At 38.8% G+C, this 19,322-nt stretch overlaps 1 protein-coding gene across 2 annotated transcripts in view; it reads left to right on the forward strand.

Moving 5' to 3' along the window:
* Positions 1-18,389, forward strand: part of sema4g (semaphorin 4G) — a 39,319-nt gene extending 20,930 nt beyond the window's left edge. For both annotated transcript variants that reach the window (XM_014470650.2, XM_023341107.1), the window contains exons 3-15: positions 388-536; positions 941-1,003; positions 1,252-1,350; positions 2,096-2,189; positions 2,404-2,517; positions 3,449-3,603; positions 7,564-7,739; positions 8,784-8,922; positions 9,013-9,235; positions 9,317-9,432; positions 9,674-9,828; positions 11,868-11,929; positions 12,432-18,389. In XM_014470650.2, the coding sequence (XP_014326136.1) occupies positions 388-536; positions 941-1,003; positions 1,252-1,350; positions 2,096-2,189; positions 2,404-2,517; positions 3,449-3,603; positions 7,564-7,739; positions 8,784-8,922; positions 9,013-9,235; positions 9,317-9,432; positions 9,674-9,828; positions 11,868-11,929; positions 12,432-13,399 (2,513 nt within the window). In that variant the 3' untranslated portion in view covers positions 13,400-18,389. The remainder of the gene's footprint in view (positions 1-387; positions 537-940; positions 1,004-1,251; positions 1,351-2,095; positions 2,190-2,403; positions 2,518-3,448; positions 3,604-7,563; positions 7,740-8,783; positions 8,923-9,012; positions 9,236-9,316; positions 9,433-9,673; positions 9,829-11,867; positions 11,930-12,431) is intronic.
* The last annotated feature ends 933 nt before the right edge of the window (positions 18,390-19,322 follow it).

Consider the following 19,322-nt stretch of genomic DNA (forward strand, 5'->3'; position numbering starts at 1 on the left):
GATACTTATTGAATGGATTTTGCCATTTGACAATTTGGAGTAATTTATTTTAACACAACCTGGAACCCTTAACCCACACAATATTCATTTCTAATTCTAATTTCTAAACAATATATATTTTTTGCTTGCTTGTTATTTCATTTTCCATCTAATCATGTAAAGCACTTTGAATTACCTTGTTGCTGAAAATGTGCTCTAGAAATAATATTACCTTGCCTTAATTGAAACCCAATAACTGCTGATAGAAATATATGCTCTAAATGTTTTATCAACGTAACAAGGTTTAAGTCTTGGTAAATGAAAAAATTACATACTGACCTGTTTATATATCTTAGACTTCTGAAGTTGCAAGTAAATCTTGTCACAACCTGTGTGTTATACCTCCAGGAATGCTGAGCAGCAATGGCTTCACAGGCTCATCCCAGAACTACAGTACCCTGCTGCTAGAGGAGGAGACTGGGCGTCTCTATGTGGGAGGCAGAGGAGCTTTATATGCGCTGAACACCCCCAACATCTCCACATCTGCAAACCTCACTGTAAGTGTGTACTGCAAGCCAAAATAAAGCCCACTTATTTCCTTTGTTTGAAAAAAAAAAAAGCAAAACTAATTTAATGAGAGAAGAAAAAAAAAAACAACTAATAATAGCCTTAAGCAAACAGTCTGAGTAAATCCTGTTGTGTTTCTCCGGATTTTATGTTCATTGGCTAAAATGCACCAAGACTTTATTTAAGGCTTTACTGGATTTAGAACTTAGTGAAGCAGTCAGAAAATAATGTCTATTGTGCTTTTCTTCCTGTTTATCTGACACATTCACACCCTTGTTTTCCATTATTTATTTCGGTGACGTTTCTGTCTGTCTATAGAGCCTAATAATCAATTCCCATGCCTTTTATTTACTGGTTTAACAGAGTCATCCTTATTACACCCCATTGTTTCCAGATTGATTGGAATGCCAGCCCCGAACAGAAGAAGCAGTGTTTAAATAAAGGCAGAAACAATCAGGTACATGCTTACATCGATACATACACTCCTTTCATTTTCTTTCCAAAGAGGTCTGTTCGTTCATATGGTTTTTATGTTTTAGACACCAACTGCTTTGTAGTTTTCTTTCTCTACAATCTGCATGCACTTAGCGGCAGCCTGGCCTTTTACTATTAACTTATGTCAGCGTTATTTTCTGCTGAAAACCCTGATAAAGTGGTCTGTGTATTGGAAAGCATGAATAACCAGTTATTCTCTGTTCTCTGCAGACAGAATGTTACAACCACATCCGCTTCCTGCAGCGATTCAATGAAACTCACCTGTATGTCTGTGGAACAAATGCCTTCAGACCTCTCTGTGCTTACATAGTAAGACTTACTGCACTTTAACTGCAGTGTTCAATGCTGTACAAGTTTTAAACTACCATTTATTTCTTTGTAGTTTGCTTCCAATCAGTCTACAGTATACTGAGAATCAAATGATCTGGATCAATATTAATGCATTCCCAAAAATGTTTAAATCTAGGAAAAGTTTTTCAATGTTTTCCTTGCACTTAATTTTCCATTAATATTCGTGCATGTAGCGTTCTGCTAAAAACAGCTTCATTAGACGTCTCCTTTAGTTACCTTTAGCTCTGTACGACAACATTTTGTGGAAAATATTATTTTTTTTCTCTTTATAATATCTTGATATTCTGAGAAATTGAATTTTTGGTTTTTGTTAGCTATAAACTCATATCAAAATCTACTCAAATAAATGCTCAAAATAAATCACCGGATGTACATGAGTTTCTATTTCTGAAATGAATTACTGAAGTAATTGCTATTCTGATTTATTGCTATTCTATGTGTACGGAGATGTACACATAGTTCTTCAGACCTAAATAACTAGTATCTGAAATATATTTCAGAAATCAGAAAAAAAAAAGATTTAGCAGACCAGAATTCTTATCTGCCATCTGTTGAATAAACAAAAATGTTTTTCTGGACCCCAAACTGAAAGAACGTCTAAAGGATTACTGGAACATATGACTCTTTGGAAGCAAAAGAAAAGTTTAGATTTGAGTTTAAAAGAGAAATTATATATATATTTTTTGTCTCATCTCTTTTACAGGATACAGAAAGGTTTAACTTCTCGTCTGGTTTTGAGGAGGGAAGAGACAGATGTCCATATGACCCAGCAAAGGGATTCACTGGCCTCCTTATTGGTACGTCTCTGCAGCTTGCAATCAGATGTGGGATGGGATTCAAAGCAGCTAGGAGAAATCCTGATAAGTAGAGAGACTATTTTAATGTTTATCATTGCTAATATACAGTAGTTGCTTTATTGGGGGCAACAAGTAAGTCTGTCCACTATTTTCACTTGCATATCATTAATATTTATTATCTTCCTACAAATAATTTTTTTGATGGGTCACTCAGATGGTGAGATGTTCACAGCCTCCCAGTATGAGTTTCGGAGCTCACCAGACATCCGCAGGAATTTCCCCTTCCCCACTCTCAGGACAGAGGAGGCTCCAACCCGCTGGCTTCTGGGTGAATATACAATAATCCATAAATATGCAACATGTTATTTTTGTATGCTGAAAATCTGTGGTAAGATAATAATTTCTATTAAGTCCCTTTCAAAAATAATCACACTCCTTGAACTTATGCATCATAATTAAGTAAATTGCCAATAATATAGTTTTTTTTTTAATAGATATGTATATTTACACCCCATTACCCCGAAAGCCTTAAATAAAATATGGGGTAGTGGCAGTATCATGCAGTGAGGTAAACCTGAAAAAAAAAATAGTCGCTGCAAATAACTGAGCATAAGTGGATGGTTCACTATCCAGCAGCACAGTCACCTTAGACATTCAACCAGAGCTACAATGGAAGTTTAGATCAAAGTATATTCATGTGTTAGAACGACCTAGTGAAACTTCAGAACTAAATCAAACTGAAATTCTGTGGCAAGACTTGAAAATAGATGTTCACTAACACTTTCCATCTAACCTGACTGAGATTGATCTGTTCTGTAACAAACAATGGAGAGATATTTCAGTCAATATATGTGCAAAACTGGCAATCCAAACGACTAAGCAAAAACTGGTTTTTACAAAGTATTGACTTACGGGGGGTAATTATTAATGCACAACAAACATATCAGGGTTTTGTGTATGAAAAGACATCCATATATTTTCTTCCAGTTTACAAAACTACATTAACAAAAAAACTAAAACAAATGTGGTTGCCATGTAAAAAAAAAGAGTGTGAATACTTTTGCAAAGTACAGTACTTCATTCATTCAGTGTTAACCAGAATACTTGACCTGAAAACAATATACATAAAAGATGAACGGCAGCTGAAATGTTCTTGTTGTGATTCAATCATATCTAAAGCGCTCCGTCTTCAGTTTCCAAGGAGACCCTTTCTGGCTGCTAATAGGTTTGTGTTTGGACATGTGGATCTGTGTGTACAGAGGCAGACTTCGTGGGCTCTGTGCTGCTGAAGGAGAGCATCAACAGCTCCATAGGCGACGATGACAAGATCTACTTCTTCTTCACGGAGAGAAGCCAGGAGCAGATCGCTTATCCCAGTCAGACCAAGGTGTCTCGGGTCGCTCGAGTCTGCAAGGTCAGCGAGCACACCGGGCACAGCTTGGGTGAAAATGTTTATATTAATGCTCTCCCTAGAAAACATTATTTACTAGTAGGGCCACAGGGAGACATAAAGGAAGAGGAAAAACACCAGCCATCAAAGAGCAAAAATCACAGGATTATTTCCCCAGTTACACCAGTGACTCAGGGTGAAATGAGCTGCCACTCTTTGCTGACAGTCAAGTCCTCACTGAATAAAGTAGCAGTTGGACGTCTCTAATTGCCGCAGCTCTTTTTGTGCTGCTGTTTCTAGGCCACCCACGAGCCTACAAACTTGTACCTTCAAAAGCAAACCCTTTCCTTTCCCCTCCCCAAAATCCCTGTCTCTACATGTCCTCCTCTCACTTCATTTGACTTGTGCTCAGCAGTGGGACATCATAACACCACATTTTTCTTGGGTTTTTTTTTTCGCTCTGCATGCTGGTGTGAGTGTAGTTAGAGTATTTTTATGTTAAAATTGATGCTTCGTTGATCAAAGAAGTGACTTAGAGACTCAGCTGGTGATGGAGCTTGATTTCTTATTGTTAAAACCTGTAGAAAGGACAATTTGCAACAGAACTGAACAGGAAAAATAGCGACTTTGGAGCGTCAAATTATAGTAAAAGACACAAATCATTCAGAGCAGGAGAGTATTCAAAAGATTTTTGTATCAGTACCAAACTGAACCCAGTTGGGGGAGAACTAGAAAACTTAGAATATGTTAATTTATTTCCTTTGGTTTCTTGTCAAGTGTAAAAGTTGCAATTATGAACTTTGCAGCTACTGCAAGACAGATAGGTTCTGAGTTTTAAAGTGATTCATGCCCCATGGACAGATAACCTACCATCTTTCAACTCTTTGTACTTTGCTCATTTTGTTTATCAGTTAACAGAAAAAGAGATAACTTGAGCAAATATAAAGTTATCAAATGATTTAATTTATTAAATACATATAGGACTGGGAGGAGGTGGAAGAGCTTGATTTTTCAGCAGTTTATTGGTCACATACCACACTGACACGAAATAGTTACAGTTTTAACAAGTGTGTAAAAAACACACACACATATAAATGTTACATAATATAGTTGTAAGGCTAAACATCTCTCAACTGGTCTCCTTTCTCCCGATGATGTTATTCTGAAAACCTTTGGCTTCGTTCAGGCGCAGCTTTGCAAAGTCTTGCTCAGAGAGGCGGAGACAGCCCCTCCAAGCAATCCAAACTTGCAAAACATAAGCTTTATCTTTAGGGTAAAACTGATTACACAACTGCTGGCATATTTTTAAAGTTATTTTTATTTTTTTACAGGATTTCTAAAAAAAAATTAAATATTTATTTAGCGGTCAGTTCTGGGTCCAAAAGGAGTCTTTTTTCATAATAAGGCCTTTGCATCTCACTTCATCAGAGCTGCGTAGTTGTCAGAACAGTCGAGAAAGTAATAACTCAGTCTGAAGTAGGCCACAGCAGCACATGCAGATGTCGAGCCAGTCCCCAGTCAGGCAACACGCTGGTTGCAGGAAGACCTACAGATAGAGGAGACAGACATTTGCCTCTGGCCTGTAACCACTGAGGAGTTGTTTTTCTGAGTCTAACCAGTGTTCCTTATTGTCATCGAGTTCCTTACCAGTCATCGCCTGTTTTCACAAAAAATTGGAGTGCAATACATACATTTTGGGTTCATATACTGATCCAAAAGCAGAAATTGCTGCCATAACAAAGTCATCATGATGCCCTGATCATTTGGATGTTCCATATATATTCAGCAGCAGCTAAAAATCTTTTTTTCAGTGTCTTTTCTGTTCAGTGCAGAGCACATCATCTTTCCCACAGGCATATATTACATTGCTCTGCTGCAATTTTTGACTATTCCTCCCTTCTTGTGCTTTGATTGACAGAAATTGTAATCTGCCAGTACATCCCTTAAGCTCCGTACACAACAATAACCTCGAATCATCTTTGGATAAAATGCTTATTTTCTCATGATTATCCAGGACCACGCTTTGTTAGGAACTCATGTGACATTTTATTTTGTGAAAAACTGTCTTCATCTTTTCCCTTTTTTATTACAAAGAAACATTATTAGCGTTGATGGAAGCGTCTTAATATGTAAGGTGTATGTGTGTGTGTGTGTGTGTGTGTGTGTGTGTGTGTGTGTGTGTGTGTGTGTGTCGTATGTTGATTTTCAACACTTTGCCATTTGGTGTGGGAGGATGAGGCAGGCAGTGCGGACTGATGTATGACAGACGTCCCCCAACAACTCAAATACGGAAAGATGAGGCTGAAATCTCCAGACACACAAAAAATGAGTGTCTATCTCTTTATTTACCTCTGAACAAACAACACTAAAGGACAATTTTGCTGCAGTACCCTTTAACACTGTGGATGAAATGTAATTAGGGAAAATGCAGCTGTTTCAGTCTGATCTACAAGATGTATATATCTCCCATAGTGTGCATAGGTGCATCTCAATAAATATGAAAATTATTCAAAATTAGTTCATTTTAGTGAAAATGAGACCCACTCATTATCTACATTAACTGCACATACGATAGATTTATAAATTTCAATAGTATATTTCTGGTGATTTTGATAATTATGGCTAACAGACATTGACGCATGTTGATAATAATCCATTGAATCTGTGAAGGCATGAAGTAGTCTAACATTTCTTGCCAGACTACGGCTCTAGCCAGTCTGCCATTGATAAAACACATCGGACTAACACCAGCAGATGACATGATGTCTCAAATCATCACTGACTGTTACAGCATATTAGATTCTGTTTGTCACAATTTTTTTTTCTCTAAGCTCTGGGACTTTTTTCCCCTGGTAGAATGCAAAATCATCTTTCATCTGAAAAGTTATTTTTGGACCATGGAGCAGTAGTTCTGGTCATTCAATCCTCGGCCTGGTTAAGATGCTTTTGATGAAGTCTCTGGGTCAGAAGTGGCTTAAACCAAGGAATATAATCGTTATGGTCCATGTCCAGGATATGTCTACATATGGAGACTCTTGAAACTCTGAATCTAGGCACAGGCTGTGCCATGTGAATCTCCCCCAAATTCTTGTCTTGAATGGGTGTTGTTTCACCACCCTCTCAAAGCTACAGTTATGCGCCTATTTCTCTACCACATTTTTTCCTTCCCCTCAGATTTCTGTTAATAGACTTGGATTTAGCCCTCTGAACAACCAGCTTCTCTTGCAATAGTGTTTTGTCGGGTACCTGCCTTGCGGAGGGTGTAATGAACCATATGGAGGACAACTGTCAAGTCAGCAGTCTTCCGCTTCCAGGGCTTCTGGTTGTAATGGATCTCAAATGCAGAGACGACGTAGACGGGATCGTGGTGCTATAAAGATTTAATAACAGATTTAGAAACCAGGCTGAATGCAACAGGAGACTGGGGCAACAGATGATCTCATGCTGATGATAAAACTCAGAGCTATTTCTGCTGGGGAGGCTGATGATTACTGAAGTATAACACAAGTGAGAGACAGCTGCAGGAGTACAGATAACTGATGCTCTGAGAAGAAGGTACTAGCAGAACAAGAGTAGACACTAAAAATAACCGGAAATGTAGAACAAGGGAAAATACTAACATACATAAGTCCACAAATAGAGGAAAACCCTAAACTAAAGTCATACAGATCCACAACAAACAGATTGTGAATACCACATGAGTGTAAAGGTAACATACCTATTTTTTTTAAATGAATATTTTAAAAATTTGTCTCATGTAATGTTTTCTGAGAATCACATTTTGTAAACTGTAAACTAGTATCAAATAAAACAGAAAAAAGCTCAAAATGTATAATTCTGTCTATAAAGAATCCACATATTTGAGTTTAACTTCTTAATTAAATATTCTGCTTGAGCTTAATCTGAAGTGGGGTTTGTGTAGTTACTGTACAGTCAAAAATATATCCACTCAATCTATGTATCCATTGCTTCCTCTGCCTGCAGAATGACTGGGGTGGCCAGAGGACTCTGCAGCGGAAGTGGACCACCTTCCTTAAGGCCAGAATGGTGTGTTCAGTCCCAGAGTATGAGCTTCACCTCAATATCCTGCGTGATGTGTTTGTCCTGCCGGGGAGAGACGTGCAAAGCAGCATCTTTTATGGCGTTTTTGGCTTGGAATGGTAAGAGTATATATATATATATACATATATGTGTGTGTGTGTGTGTGTGTGTGTGTGTGTGTGTGTGTGTGTGTGTGTGTGTGTGTGTGTGTGTGTGTGTGTGTGTGTGTGTAAGTTCAAATAATTGAAAGTGGGACAGTCCTACTGTTTGAATAAAGAAGGAACTGGAATAGTTTATTTTGTCTGTTGGGAAATGTTTCACTTGTCAAATCAATAAGAGCTGAATATGAAAAGGTACCCCATACATTAATATGATATAATTAGTTTCCAAATTAGTTTTGGATAAAAGCAATAAATGGTGCAAATTTTAAAAAAAGGAGTTATGAACTGAAAAACAGCCCAACATTATTTACAATGAAATGGCTGTGGAAATTCTTTATTTCTACTCTTTCTTACTTTTCCTTCTTCCTACAATGTACATCAGCTCAAGCGTGGAAGAATGACTAAGCCCCTGAGCCATACTGGTCACCAGTTGTGAAGCTTGAAGACTCAGGTTTCACTTGGTTCTCATTTTTCTCAGGTGAATGCTTTGATGACTGACGTGGGGACACAATGGATTTAAGAATCTGACGCACACCCTTTATTTCCCTCTCTTACCCCCTCAGTTTACTAATCTCACCTTTAGGGCACCAGAGTAGGAGCCACCTGGTTTGTGATTACCAGTTTCTGATCTTGTCTTTTAACAGGTTTGGGACAAAAAAACAGATCAGTTCTGCTTATGACTCAGAGGGAGGGAGTTATTTTAGTTTTGCAAATTTGGTGAAGAGAACCAATGGTTATTCTTGGTGTGGATGATGGGACTAGATACTGATAAACTGGGAAACCTGCATCTGCTGTCTATTTTCTTAAAAGATTAGGCCTTTCATCCTGTCTGCAAGTTTCTGGATAAATTCCTACTTCCTACTGATCTTTGACTTGTCACTGATGATCTGTACTCTGTCTGAAAATGGATCTCGGCGGCAGCTTCTTCTTAGATCTGTCTGCATCATCAATCCTAACGGGTGTCTTCTGGACATGTCTTTGGGGTGTTGGATTATATTTCAGGAAGAATATCAAAGCATCCGCCATCTGCCAATACACTTTCTCAGATGTGCGCAGAGTGTTTGAAGGACCATACATGGAGGTGCAGGATTCGAAGTGGAGGGAATATACAGGAAAGGTTCCGGAGCCAAGACCTGGTTCAGTAAGTTTCATCTCTTACTTCTCTGAACTCTGAAAGATTTTTTATCAACCTTTAATAGGTAAAACACTTGGATTATGTTTTTCCCTACAGTGTATAACAGACGTACACAGGTCCCAGGGCATAAACTCCTCTCGAGACCTCCCAGACAGCGTGCTCACATTCGCCAGGAGGCACCCGCTGATGGCTAAGCAGGTTCACCCAGTAGACCTGCGGCCACTTATGTTCAAGAGGAGCGTCAACTACGTCAAGATCGCCGTGCACAAGGAGCCGGCGCTGGATGAAAACCTTTACACTGTCTTGTTTCTGGGAACAGGTGAAGTTCAGTCAACTCCCAACAGTGACTGTTTCTAATCTTCATCATCTTAGTGTAATACGTGTGTGTCTTGTCTTGTAGATGATGGGTGGTTGCACAGAGCTGTGGAAGTCGATGGACAGATGCATATCATAGAGGAGCTGCAGATATTTGCCAAACCACAGCCAATAGAGAGCATGGTGATATCTGCAGTACAGGTATTTACAGATTCAGTGCCATGAGTCATCCCTCTTGTTTTTCTCTCAGGTTGTCAAAATTTATTTTGGCATTTAAAAGCAATTATGATCTGCTGTTGCATAAGGCTTTCTGAGGATCTTTTTAAAGATCTTCTAACTGTGCATTGCACTGTTGTCATTGTATAGGCACAAAAGCTGTCAAGTCAAGCCAAAGTTGAAGCAATTTAGTTCATCATCTGTTTTTTTTTTTTTGGTTTGACAGAGAAGCATCTACATCAGCTCCCACTCTGGCGTGATCCAGGTACCAATGTCCACCTGTACAAGATACACTTCCTGTTATGACTGCGTATTTGCCAGAGACCCATTCTGCGGCTGGGATGGGAGAGTGTGCGTGGAAATATCGTCACGTTCACAGAGGTGAGGCAAGCACCTACAGATGCGCAGTGTTTTTTCATAGAGGTGGATACGGAAAACAGAGATCACACTCATGAAAAAGAAAACAGATTATAAATCTACCGCCTTTATTTTCTATACACCATTTACATTTCCACCAACTCTTTTTAGTTTTCAATATAAACTGAAAAAGCATCAATATATGGTTAAATCATATTCACTGAGCTTATTAACAGATTTCCAACATTTACAGTGCTTTGGTCTGGATGTCACCGTATGTCCTCCCTCTGTCCCAACAGCAATATCAAAGCATGATTAATCATTTATACAGCCTCTTCTCGTCCAAAGCAGTTTCTGTGAAAACAGGTCTAAGACACTGTGGCTGGCCTGGATTATGTTTTTTATCACTTCTGTGAAACTCAGCAGGAGCTTCAGCAGAAAAAAGTTTTGACAGTTTGGATGGATTATGAGCCTGAATGTAGTAGGCGGAGCATGTAATTAGGAATAATATATAATTAGTTTTAGAAATTCAAAACTTGAACAGTAATTAGTTCAAATCTGTTTGATGTTGTATATCACTTGTTTATTTTTGTTTTTTTTTTACATTTATGTTTCAAAATAATATTTCCATGTGGGCCTTAGTATAGGGAGCTTGTTGAAGGCAGACACGGCCATTTGTCACACTGTGTTTATGGGGATCTCTGTAAGTGTAACCTCAGTTGTTTTGATGTTACAGTATCAAATACCTGTGGATCAGCCACATATACCTTCCTTCCATCATCAATAGCCACTTATCCATGCAGAGGTGTGAGGGGTGAGTGCCATGTGGGGGCTGGTGCCTACCTCCAACAACCATTAGACGAAGACAAGCAAACATGCAGATGCACAATTTAGAGCAGGGCAGTTTGGTGGAACCAATTAACCCAACAGCCAGGTTTTTCGACTGTGAGAAGTAGCCAGAGTATCCAGAGAGAACCCATGCATGCAGGGGGAGAACGTGTAAACCGCTGTTCCACCGTGCAGCCAGCCATAAACCAGCAGAATCACAAAGTGTAAAGCCGTCCAAAACAAACACATACAGTGTGCTCAGTCCTCCATTTGGGACTGTCTCTCCTCGTTCACTCTGCATCAGTGAGCAGCAGACATCTTAATCTCTATTACTGCAGCAAACACTTCTGCCACTTCTGTGAATTTGTTATACTCATGATGGCTGCTGGGGGAAAAATGCAACACAAAGAGCAGAATAATAATGAAACATCTCACAAATCATAATGTACACATCTGATATATAAAACCAATCTTTGACTAAGAGTATGGAACAGACTGTTCTTTGGTGTTGGAGAGCAGATATAGTGCTGGAAGAGATTTGCTCACCCACTATTCATTAAAGCAAGTAAAGCGTCCAAGTGCGGAGGCTCCCTCTGCCAGTACGTAGATTGCAGTGAGCTCAAGCAATGCAAAATGTTCTGCAGCATGAAAATACTTGCAAAATATTGCTGTTGGACATGTGGTTTAGATAAGTCTGAATTTTAAGAAATCATCTGCTATGTAGGATCTTCATCATGGACAAAAGTTTAATAGTGACTGACTGGTAGCAGTGTATTTTGTATGTTGCAAACTATCACTGCTTTAAAAAAATTACGTATTAACTAATTGGAAACAATTTTCTAAAATGTGAGTTTTTTGGGGTTTTTTTTTCCTTTTTTTTTTTACAAGAAAAGACATTCTTATTTTCCTCTGGTACAACAGGTTTAGCTAGCTACTCTTTACAGTAGAATGCTATAAAATTGATGTACTCTTGTAATTTATAAAGAACCTCCTGAGAAGGTTCTCAAATTTTATCAAGTCCCAAGCACAAACTTCTAAATATTTTTCTTGGGATTTTATTTCATGGACCAACTTAAAGTAGTGAATCAGTGCGAATGGGAAATACTGTTTTTAACTTCCTATCGTTGCTTATTTCTACCAAGAAACCTATTTGGGAACATTTCTTAAAATCTCATTAAGTCTATTCCATTCTAATATGGCTAAATGCATATTTTTCTAAAACCTTTTCTTTTTAGGTCAAACTTAACGCAGGACATCTCTAGAGGAACCAGAGGCTGTAAAGAGAATCCAGGAAATGGTATGTCTTACAACACACACACACACACACACACACACACACACACACACACACACACCCTTGCAATTATTATAAATCCATTATTCAACAGCCCTGACTCCTTTAAGTTTTAAAAAGTTCAATACTTAATTTGCCTCCCGCCCTTCTTTGATGAGTTTCCCTAAATTTTTTCACACTCAGATTAAGGGGTTAAAAGAGTCCTTCTTATTCTGCCTGAAAAAGCCCAAGCTGTTAGCATTTGTGGAGGGATTTCATTAGGTGCATGTTCCTCACCCATCCCCCAGGTCCCAGCATACACATTTTAATCAGCTCCTCTCTTGCTGGAGGTCAGGCGGTCCTGCTGCTGCACTGCGGGGCTCGCTACATTTAAAGAAGCATGTGAGATGTGATAGAAAGTGATGCCTTAACTCCACTTGCGCTTTTAAAACGTGCAACCTCTGTGACCTGACATCTTGTCCGATGTTCGTCTCCGTCCCCGTTGCTGTCCTTTTCTTTTACTCAGTGATCCATCGGAGACGGGCTGTGATGTCGGGGGACGATGTGTTGCTCCAGTGTGAGCTTCACTCCAACCTGGCAACTCCACGCTGGACGCTAAATGGCAAGGAGCTCCAGGGATACGGGTTGAACACAGGTTACCGCGTTGGGACGGACGGGCTCCTTATAATAGGTGCTCGCACCCAGCAAGGTGGCTCGTATCGCTGCTTTGCAGTGGAGAATGGAGTCTCAGTGCTGGTTTATCTTTACACAGTGAAGGTTCACACAGATCCATACTTCCCAGTGGAGCCCACCGACTCCACAGAACCCACTACTGTCTCCAGCCCGGTGGTTTTCTCCACCGCCAGCCCCACTGAGCAGCCTCTGCCCTCACCACCAGCACCGCTGCCGCCAGGAGCCAATTTCCAGACCTACAGACACATGGAGGCCATCTACATATCTTTGGTGGCGGTTCTGGGAGGGCTTTGCTTAGTGCTAACTGTGGTGCTACTTTACGTAAGCTTCTGCACCAGACGGGCAAGTCGGAGTCGGAAGTTCTCCCATCAGAACCTCCATGTTCTTGGGGCCTCGGATAGAAAGAGGAGCTCCCACCTGGAGCTCAAAACCATCTCCAGCCACTGCAACGGACGCCAGGGTCGGCGCTCCATCTCGGTGCCGACCTTCGGGGACTTTAACGACAGCTTCCTGCAGATAATTCCCTGCGACGACCAGATGTCTCCGGCCAAAACGCCGCCGCCAGCTCCCCCTCTTCCCAATCCGCCTCCGCTTCCGAACATGGACTACGCCAATGGGCTGTCGGCCACGCTGCCCAGCGTGCTGAGGAAGATGAACGGAAATAGCTACGTGCTGCTGAGGCAGGCCGACCCCGAGGGCATGTCACCGCTCTATCACTCATTCACGGAGGAGCTCAATCGGATCCTGGAGCAGAGGAAACACACACAGCTGGACATGCATCCCGATGAGAGCTCCATCTAGGATGCTCCGGTCAATATTTTTGTCCAACTTATTTATTTTTAATCCAACGGAGATGTTCGGTTGTGGGAAAAGCTGAAATTTAGCCATTGCTCTCCAGGGTGTAGGACTTGTTGCAGCTTGATTCAAACATGAAAACTCCTGCATCTGGAGGGCTTCCATGAGTTCTCTTTATGATGGACCAAAAGAACCAGAGTGACTGAAACAAGCTTAGCAGCTGTGAAGAATTTGCACTAAAATAAAGCAAATAGGAGCGGGACAATGTCACCTCATTAAACTCTGTGGAGGTTTAGGGACGATGGGAGTTGCATTGCAATGAATCACTGGACTTTTTTTTTTAAACATTTGAGGTTTTTGAGAAGTTTAAACATTGTGCATTATTTATTATGAGTAGCACAAAGAGATATTCTTCTTCGTATGGATGTTTAGAAAAATAATGTCTTTGCTAGAATTAATAAGTTTGAATCCTGAGAACTGAGACCGTTGTACAATATGTTTTTGTTGTTTTTTCTGTCTCGGCTGCCTGGATGGCAGGAAGTGAGGTTGTTTGTAAAAGTAGAGGTTTCAATTTTCCTGATTTGGGATAACAGTATTTCTTTTTGGCTGAAATTTGGTAAAAGATGTTTTTGAAACTCATTTGTTACAGTACAACCACAAACAATTATCTTTGTTATTTACCAACACAATAGCTAGAACCTACACAATATAGACTGAAGTCATTGTGAATTAGAAGGAAAATGACAGGTTTTCCATCCAAAGTGTTTTAGAAATACAATCTGAGAAGTGTGCCGTACATTTGTATTCAGTTCTTATGAGTCAATACTACATTTCATATAGCTACAGTTGCAATTCTTTAGAGGTCTGCCTCTACCAGGTTTGCATATCTAGAGATTGAAACTACTGACTATTCTTCTTTCCAGCTGAAAAGTGAACCTTTGCTCCTGTGTCAAGTGTTTTGCAGCCTTTAACATGTTTTCTTCTCTTGCCCTGTATTTAGCTCCATCCGATCTTCCCATTTAAAGTCTGAAAATGCCTCTTTCTCCCTGCTAAATAAAAGCATTCCTACAGTATGATGCTGCCACCACAATACCGGGCCAAAAAGATCAGTTTTGTCTGAACTTTGATGCAAGAGCACTGGATTCTAGCAGTATCAGAGTAAAGAGGAGGGAATACATTTGCTAACTATCCTTACAGAGACTCTGGTTTCCACACTTCTGCCACACTTGACACAGATCACAACCGTTTCTACTTCACCCCATAGTGAACAGCACACACAAATTACTTTAAATGATTGTCCCTGGTTGGTTAAACTCATCGGCCTTGTGTGCCTCCACTGATCACTGTTGCATCAGTCCTGCTTTTACTAACCTTTTCTCTTCTCTCTGGACTTTCTTTTCATGTACACCCTACATAAAAACTGCTAAAAAAAATCCCTCTTTATTTCTTAAAAACTATATTTTGTTCAGATATCGTCACTAATATGTTTCTTTCAGACTTTAGAACTTCCACATTTTGTTAAGCTGCAATAATTTACCACCGAAAAAGTATTTGAAGCAAAAACGGTACATATTTTTCAAAACCACCGTTATTTTAGAAATATGCAATTGAATTCAAATTACAGGTGGAAAGCATAAAAGCTTTTGCGGAGCGCTAAAGTTTAAGTGATTGTCTTCCAGTATATTTCCTGCTGTAGATGTCAGTTCACACTACTTCTTAGTTATTGTTAGGAAGAATTGAACCTTTGTTTTCCCACTCTGAATGGAGGAAGAAAGGAAGCTTGGAGTCAAAGACGAATCTGTGACACAACCACAATGGACAGTACGTTTTTGTGAAATTAGCATTTTGCTTGAAGTATCACTTGAGAAACTTTGTATGAAACATATATTTCTGTGTGTTCATTTAATCACTATTTTGTTTTTTCTCTTGTTTAAATACTTGCTTCCTTTTACAGGCTCAATATATTGTGTCTGTAAAAACAGCTGCAGCTGGGCTATTGCTTGTTTCTGCTTTCTGCTATTTATGTGGGGGAAAAAAATACTACATTTAAGAAAATGTGCCGTGTGTGACAAGAGGAGTCAGAATTCAGCTGGATTAACTGATTTATCTAAATACTGCAGACGGACTTTGTGGCTTTTAAAAAGCACAGCGCACCCTGAAGAAAAATAGATAAAACACCGTAAATAAGTTTCTTATACATGACTATGACTCCTCCCACATTTAAACTGCAGGCAACTTTTGCCTCCATTTCTCTGCACATTTACATACCAGCATTCATAAATAGACAGAGCATAATATTCACAAGGCAGCAGGTGAAATCTCACAATTACATATATACACAAAGAGCATCGTCAGCTGAGAAATAATTTTACATGTTAATTTTGATAATTTATATTTAATTATAATTTAGTTACTATTTTTTTTCTTTTTGTCTTGTTCTGTTTATCACTATTGTAATCATTTCTACAATTACCTCCACCCCTTTAATTTTTGTCCTCCATGTCTCTGACATCTTTGTCTTTTAGGTAAAATGTAATGATATCACAGAAGAAAACAGTTATTTGGCTGTTTCAGAATTAAAGAATGTCTGTTTTATCCTGAAATCAGTACAAATAGAGTATTAGCACGTAAGTTTGTCCTCTGCGGTAAAAAGAGAGAGAAAAAATCTGCAGGTGGCAAATTTTAGACTGGACATGCAATGTGATGCCAAAAAAACAACCAAAAGCTGCAGAGCTCATAGTATTTCCATGGCAAGGTGAGCATCCCTGTGATTAAATAGAGACTGTATAATATATGATGACTGAAATGAATCTGTGAGCACTTTGTAAACATGTCACGGTCGTTTGTGAACAAATGTCTGTCTTCCCAGAAAGGTGTCGAGTCAGCTCTTGTAGCTCAGCAGCAGCAGGCCTCTCTCGTGGCTTGCAGTGCATAAGTCAGAGCAGCTCAGCGTGGCTCACCTTCACAAAGAGAGGGCAGGAGCATTTAGGCTTCCTGTGTTCCTGCCATCTCTGCAGGCTGATGCAGCCTTGCAGGGTACAAGACCATTTGGTCTTTGCGCACAGATTTTATTTCCTTTGCTTGTCAATTCAAGCCTCTCTCAGTTGCTTTGTACAACATTGGAGCATTTCTTAACGTTATCTACAAAATCTGAGTAAATTCGTTGAGCAATTCTTTACAGTGATCTAAATATAGCAAAACTGTGTAATTTGAATTCTAAAAATTTGTATCTCACTAATTGATGGTCCGCTGTACAAACATGTTCTTCATGTTCTTTTAAAGTTTGAGCACATAAAATTCTAAAAAATGTACTATTATTGAACTGTATTGAATGTAGAAGTTAGTTTGGACTGGGTACAGTTATGCTATGTTTGATTTGCCACAGAAATCAGATCTGGAAATGAGGTCTCAACCCAGTTTGGCTTGAACCAGCTGCAAGTCAGGAAACTATTTGGGATAGCTACTTGTCGAATTGCTAATTATTATAACCAATACAAACCAACGACAACATATTATTTTCCCTTTTGTACAAACATTTAAGGAACATGGTCAGATGTAAGAATTGCAAAATACAGTATTTACCACTGACTTAGTGAGATATAAACCACCAGAAGTACAAATTAAGGGTTTCATCCTGGTTTTCACAGTACATCTTTTGTTTTTCACAGCCAACCCTAAATTCATTTCAGATTTTGACTTTCAACAAAAGCATTTTATTGTTCCAATTTAAAACTTGGACAACCTGACCATCAGAAAATCCCACTGCTCAACCAACTTCTAACTGATTCACATTGTACAGAGTCTCATGAATCAATCATACTGGGAATGTCATCATATCAGTGTTGAGTGCGTTTGATTTGCAGACTGGAAAACCAGTGGGTTTATTTATTTATTTATTTTTTTGGTTCAGACACTCAAAAGATTGCACAGTACATTGCTTGTTATCAGTTTATCAAGATGCAAACAGATGCTGCACATGTGAGACTAGTGGGAGTTGGAAGTATAAACTGTTTATTTTTATTTCTGACGGTTTGCATCCCATTAAACCAACAGCACACACAGCACTGTAAAATGTCCATTTGTAAACAAGTTTCCTTGTGATTTGAATCGCTAAGTACTGAGGGGCTAAGTATGCTTCAGTGTACTTAACGCCTCAGCATTTAGCAAATCCTGCTGGTTTTTTACTGAGTAACAAATAAAATGCGCTCAAGTCAACTGTGACATCTGATTCCCACGTAAAATCAAACAGTATATCAGTATATACTATTTTTAATAATACTTAAAAAAGAAGTTGCAAAAATGTTGTTTTTTCCCTTTCTTTGCCTTTAGGATGCTTTTGATTCTGCAGAAAAAACCCTTTTCCAGAGCAGATGTATTTCATGCTTTAATCCTTGTTTTCTGTCAAGACACTTCTTAAAAAAAAAAAACTTTTACTCTTATTAAATCACTGCTGCACCTGCAATTTCATCATCCCATTACTGCCACATAAAACTTTTATCCATCAGTCCCTCCATTCGCTCTCTCAAGGACCCTGTTGAGTTTATGAATGATTGCTAATCAATTTGAGCCAGATTTCCAAGAACACTCATGTTTGTGTTTTTGCAGATGCAGGAAAGAGGTAACGCGTTTCTATGTTCATGCTTAGCACATAATTAAGGATATTTTTATATTCTATAATCTATAATGCTATATATTTATAGGGTACAGTTTTATTTAAATCAAAGTTGTAAAAAGTTGTATTTTGTAGCACATGTAAAGTGATACAACGCTGCTTCCTCTGGTGTTAGATAAACAGTAAATTATTGTGCTCAGTTTTTCTTATGTACAACTCATGCATGTCCATACTGAATCTTAAGCATCTGCTGCTTTGTTTTGTTTATTTGAAGTTTGAGTGAAGAAGTCAATACGTACATTTTTTGGTCACTGGATTTTCTGTTTAAAGAGCAAAATATTAAATTGAAATACACCGAGGTTTTCATTAACATTTAACATTTTTTAATAGAATATTTTGTCATTTCAAATGAAAACTTAACACCTACAGTTTTTTTTTTTGTTACTGGTTTCTCACTAGGACATTCAGTTACTAAAATATGCACATGGTACTGTGTGGAAAACTACAATGCAAACTTATATCTTTGGCTTAAGTCACTGTCATTTATTTATACTTTGTGATATATGTGGAAGTGCAATGTTACTTGATTTATTTAATGGGTTCCATGATCTGCGTTGTTTAATAATGTATATTTCAAAAATGATGTAAAATCTCCTGTAAACAGTGACCCGTTCCATCCGTTTTTCTTCTATTTGACATAAATCTGTATTTCCTTTCAGTCTGAACTTATGTCCACTCTTATTGTAAAATAGTAAATTACCCTAATGTGTTGACATATATATATATATGTTTTTTTGAGTCTCATGTCATATTTATTTCACCTCATTAAACAGCCGCTGGTTTTTCTGAGAATAATAAAAACAATAACTTGGGTTATGTTTAGCTTGGAGAAGAAAAAAAAAACAGGAAATGAGTGTCAACAGCCTGAAGGGGGAAATCATGAAATTACATGTAAGACATGTTCAAACTGAATCTTACTCTCAAGACGGCTTGTTTGTTTTCAGCTCGTGGCAAGAGGAGAGGCCAGCGTTTTCCGGTGGGACAATGAGTCCCAGAGTCATTTACATTTCTGCATGAAAATGTCAGGGCAGAGGTAAAACATAAGCCCAGAGAAGACGAAGAAGGGGGGTGGGGGGTAGGGTAAAATTACCATTTTTCAAAGCAGTAGCTTAGCAACAGCAACTTTATTTAGAGCCTTTAATGTCCTTGCTTGGGTCAAGCTGTGCCAGCTCGCCTCAGGGAGAGCAGCGGATGTGATGCCTTTAATTGGTGCAACAGTTAGATTAAAGGGAAGGAGGCGAAAATGAATCAGAAGAA

This window comes from Xiphophorus maculatus, chromosome 10, assembly GCF_002775205.1.
Source record: "Xiphophorus maculatus strain JP 163 A chromosome 10, X_maculatus-5.0-male, whole genome shotgun sequence".
NCBI lineage: Eukaryota > Metazoa > Chordata > Actinopteri > Cyprinodontiformes > Poeciliidae > Xiphophorus > Xiphophorus maculatus.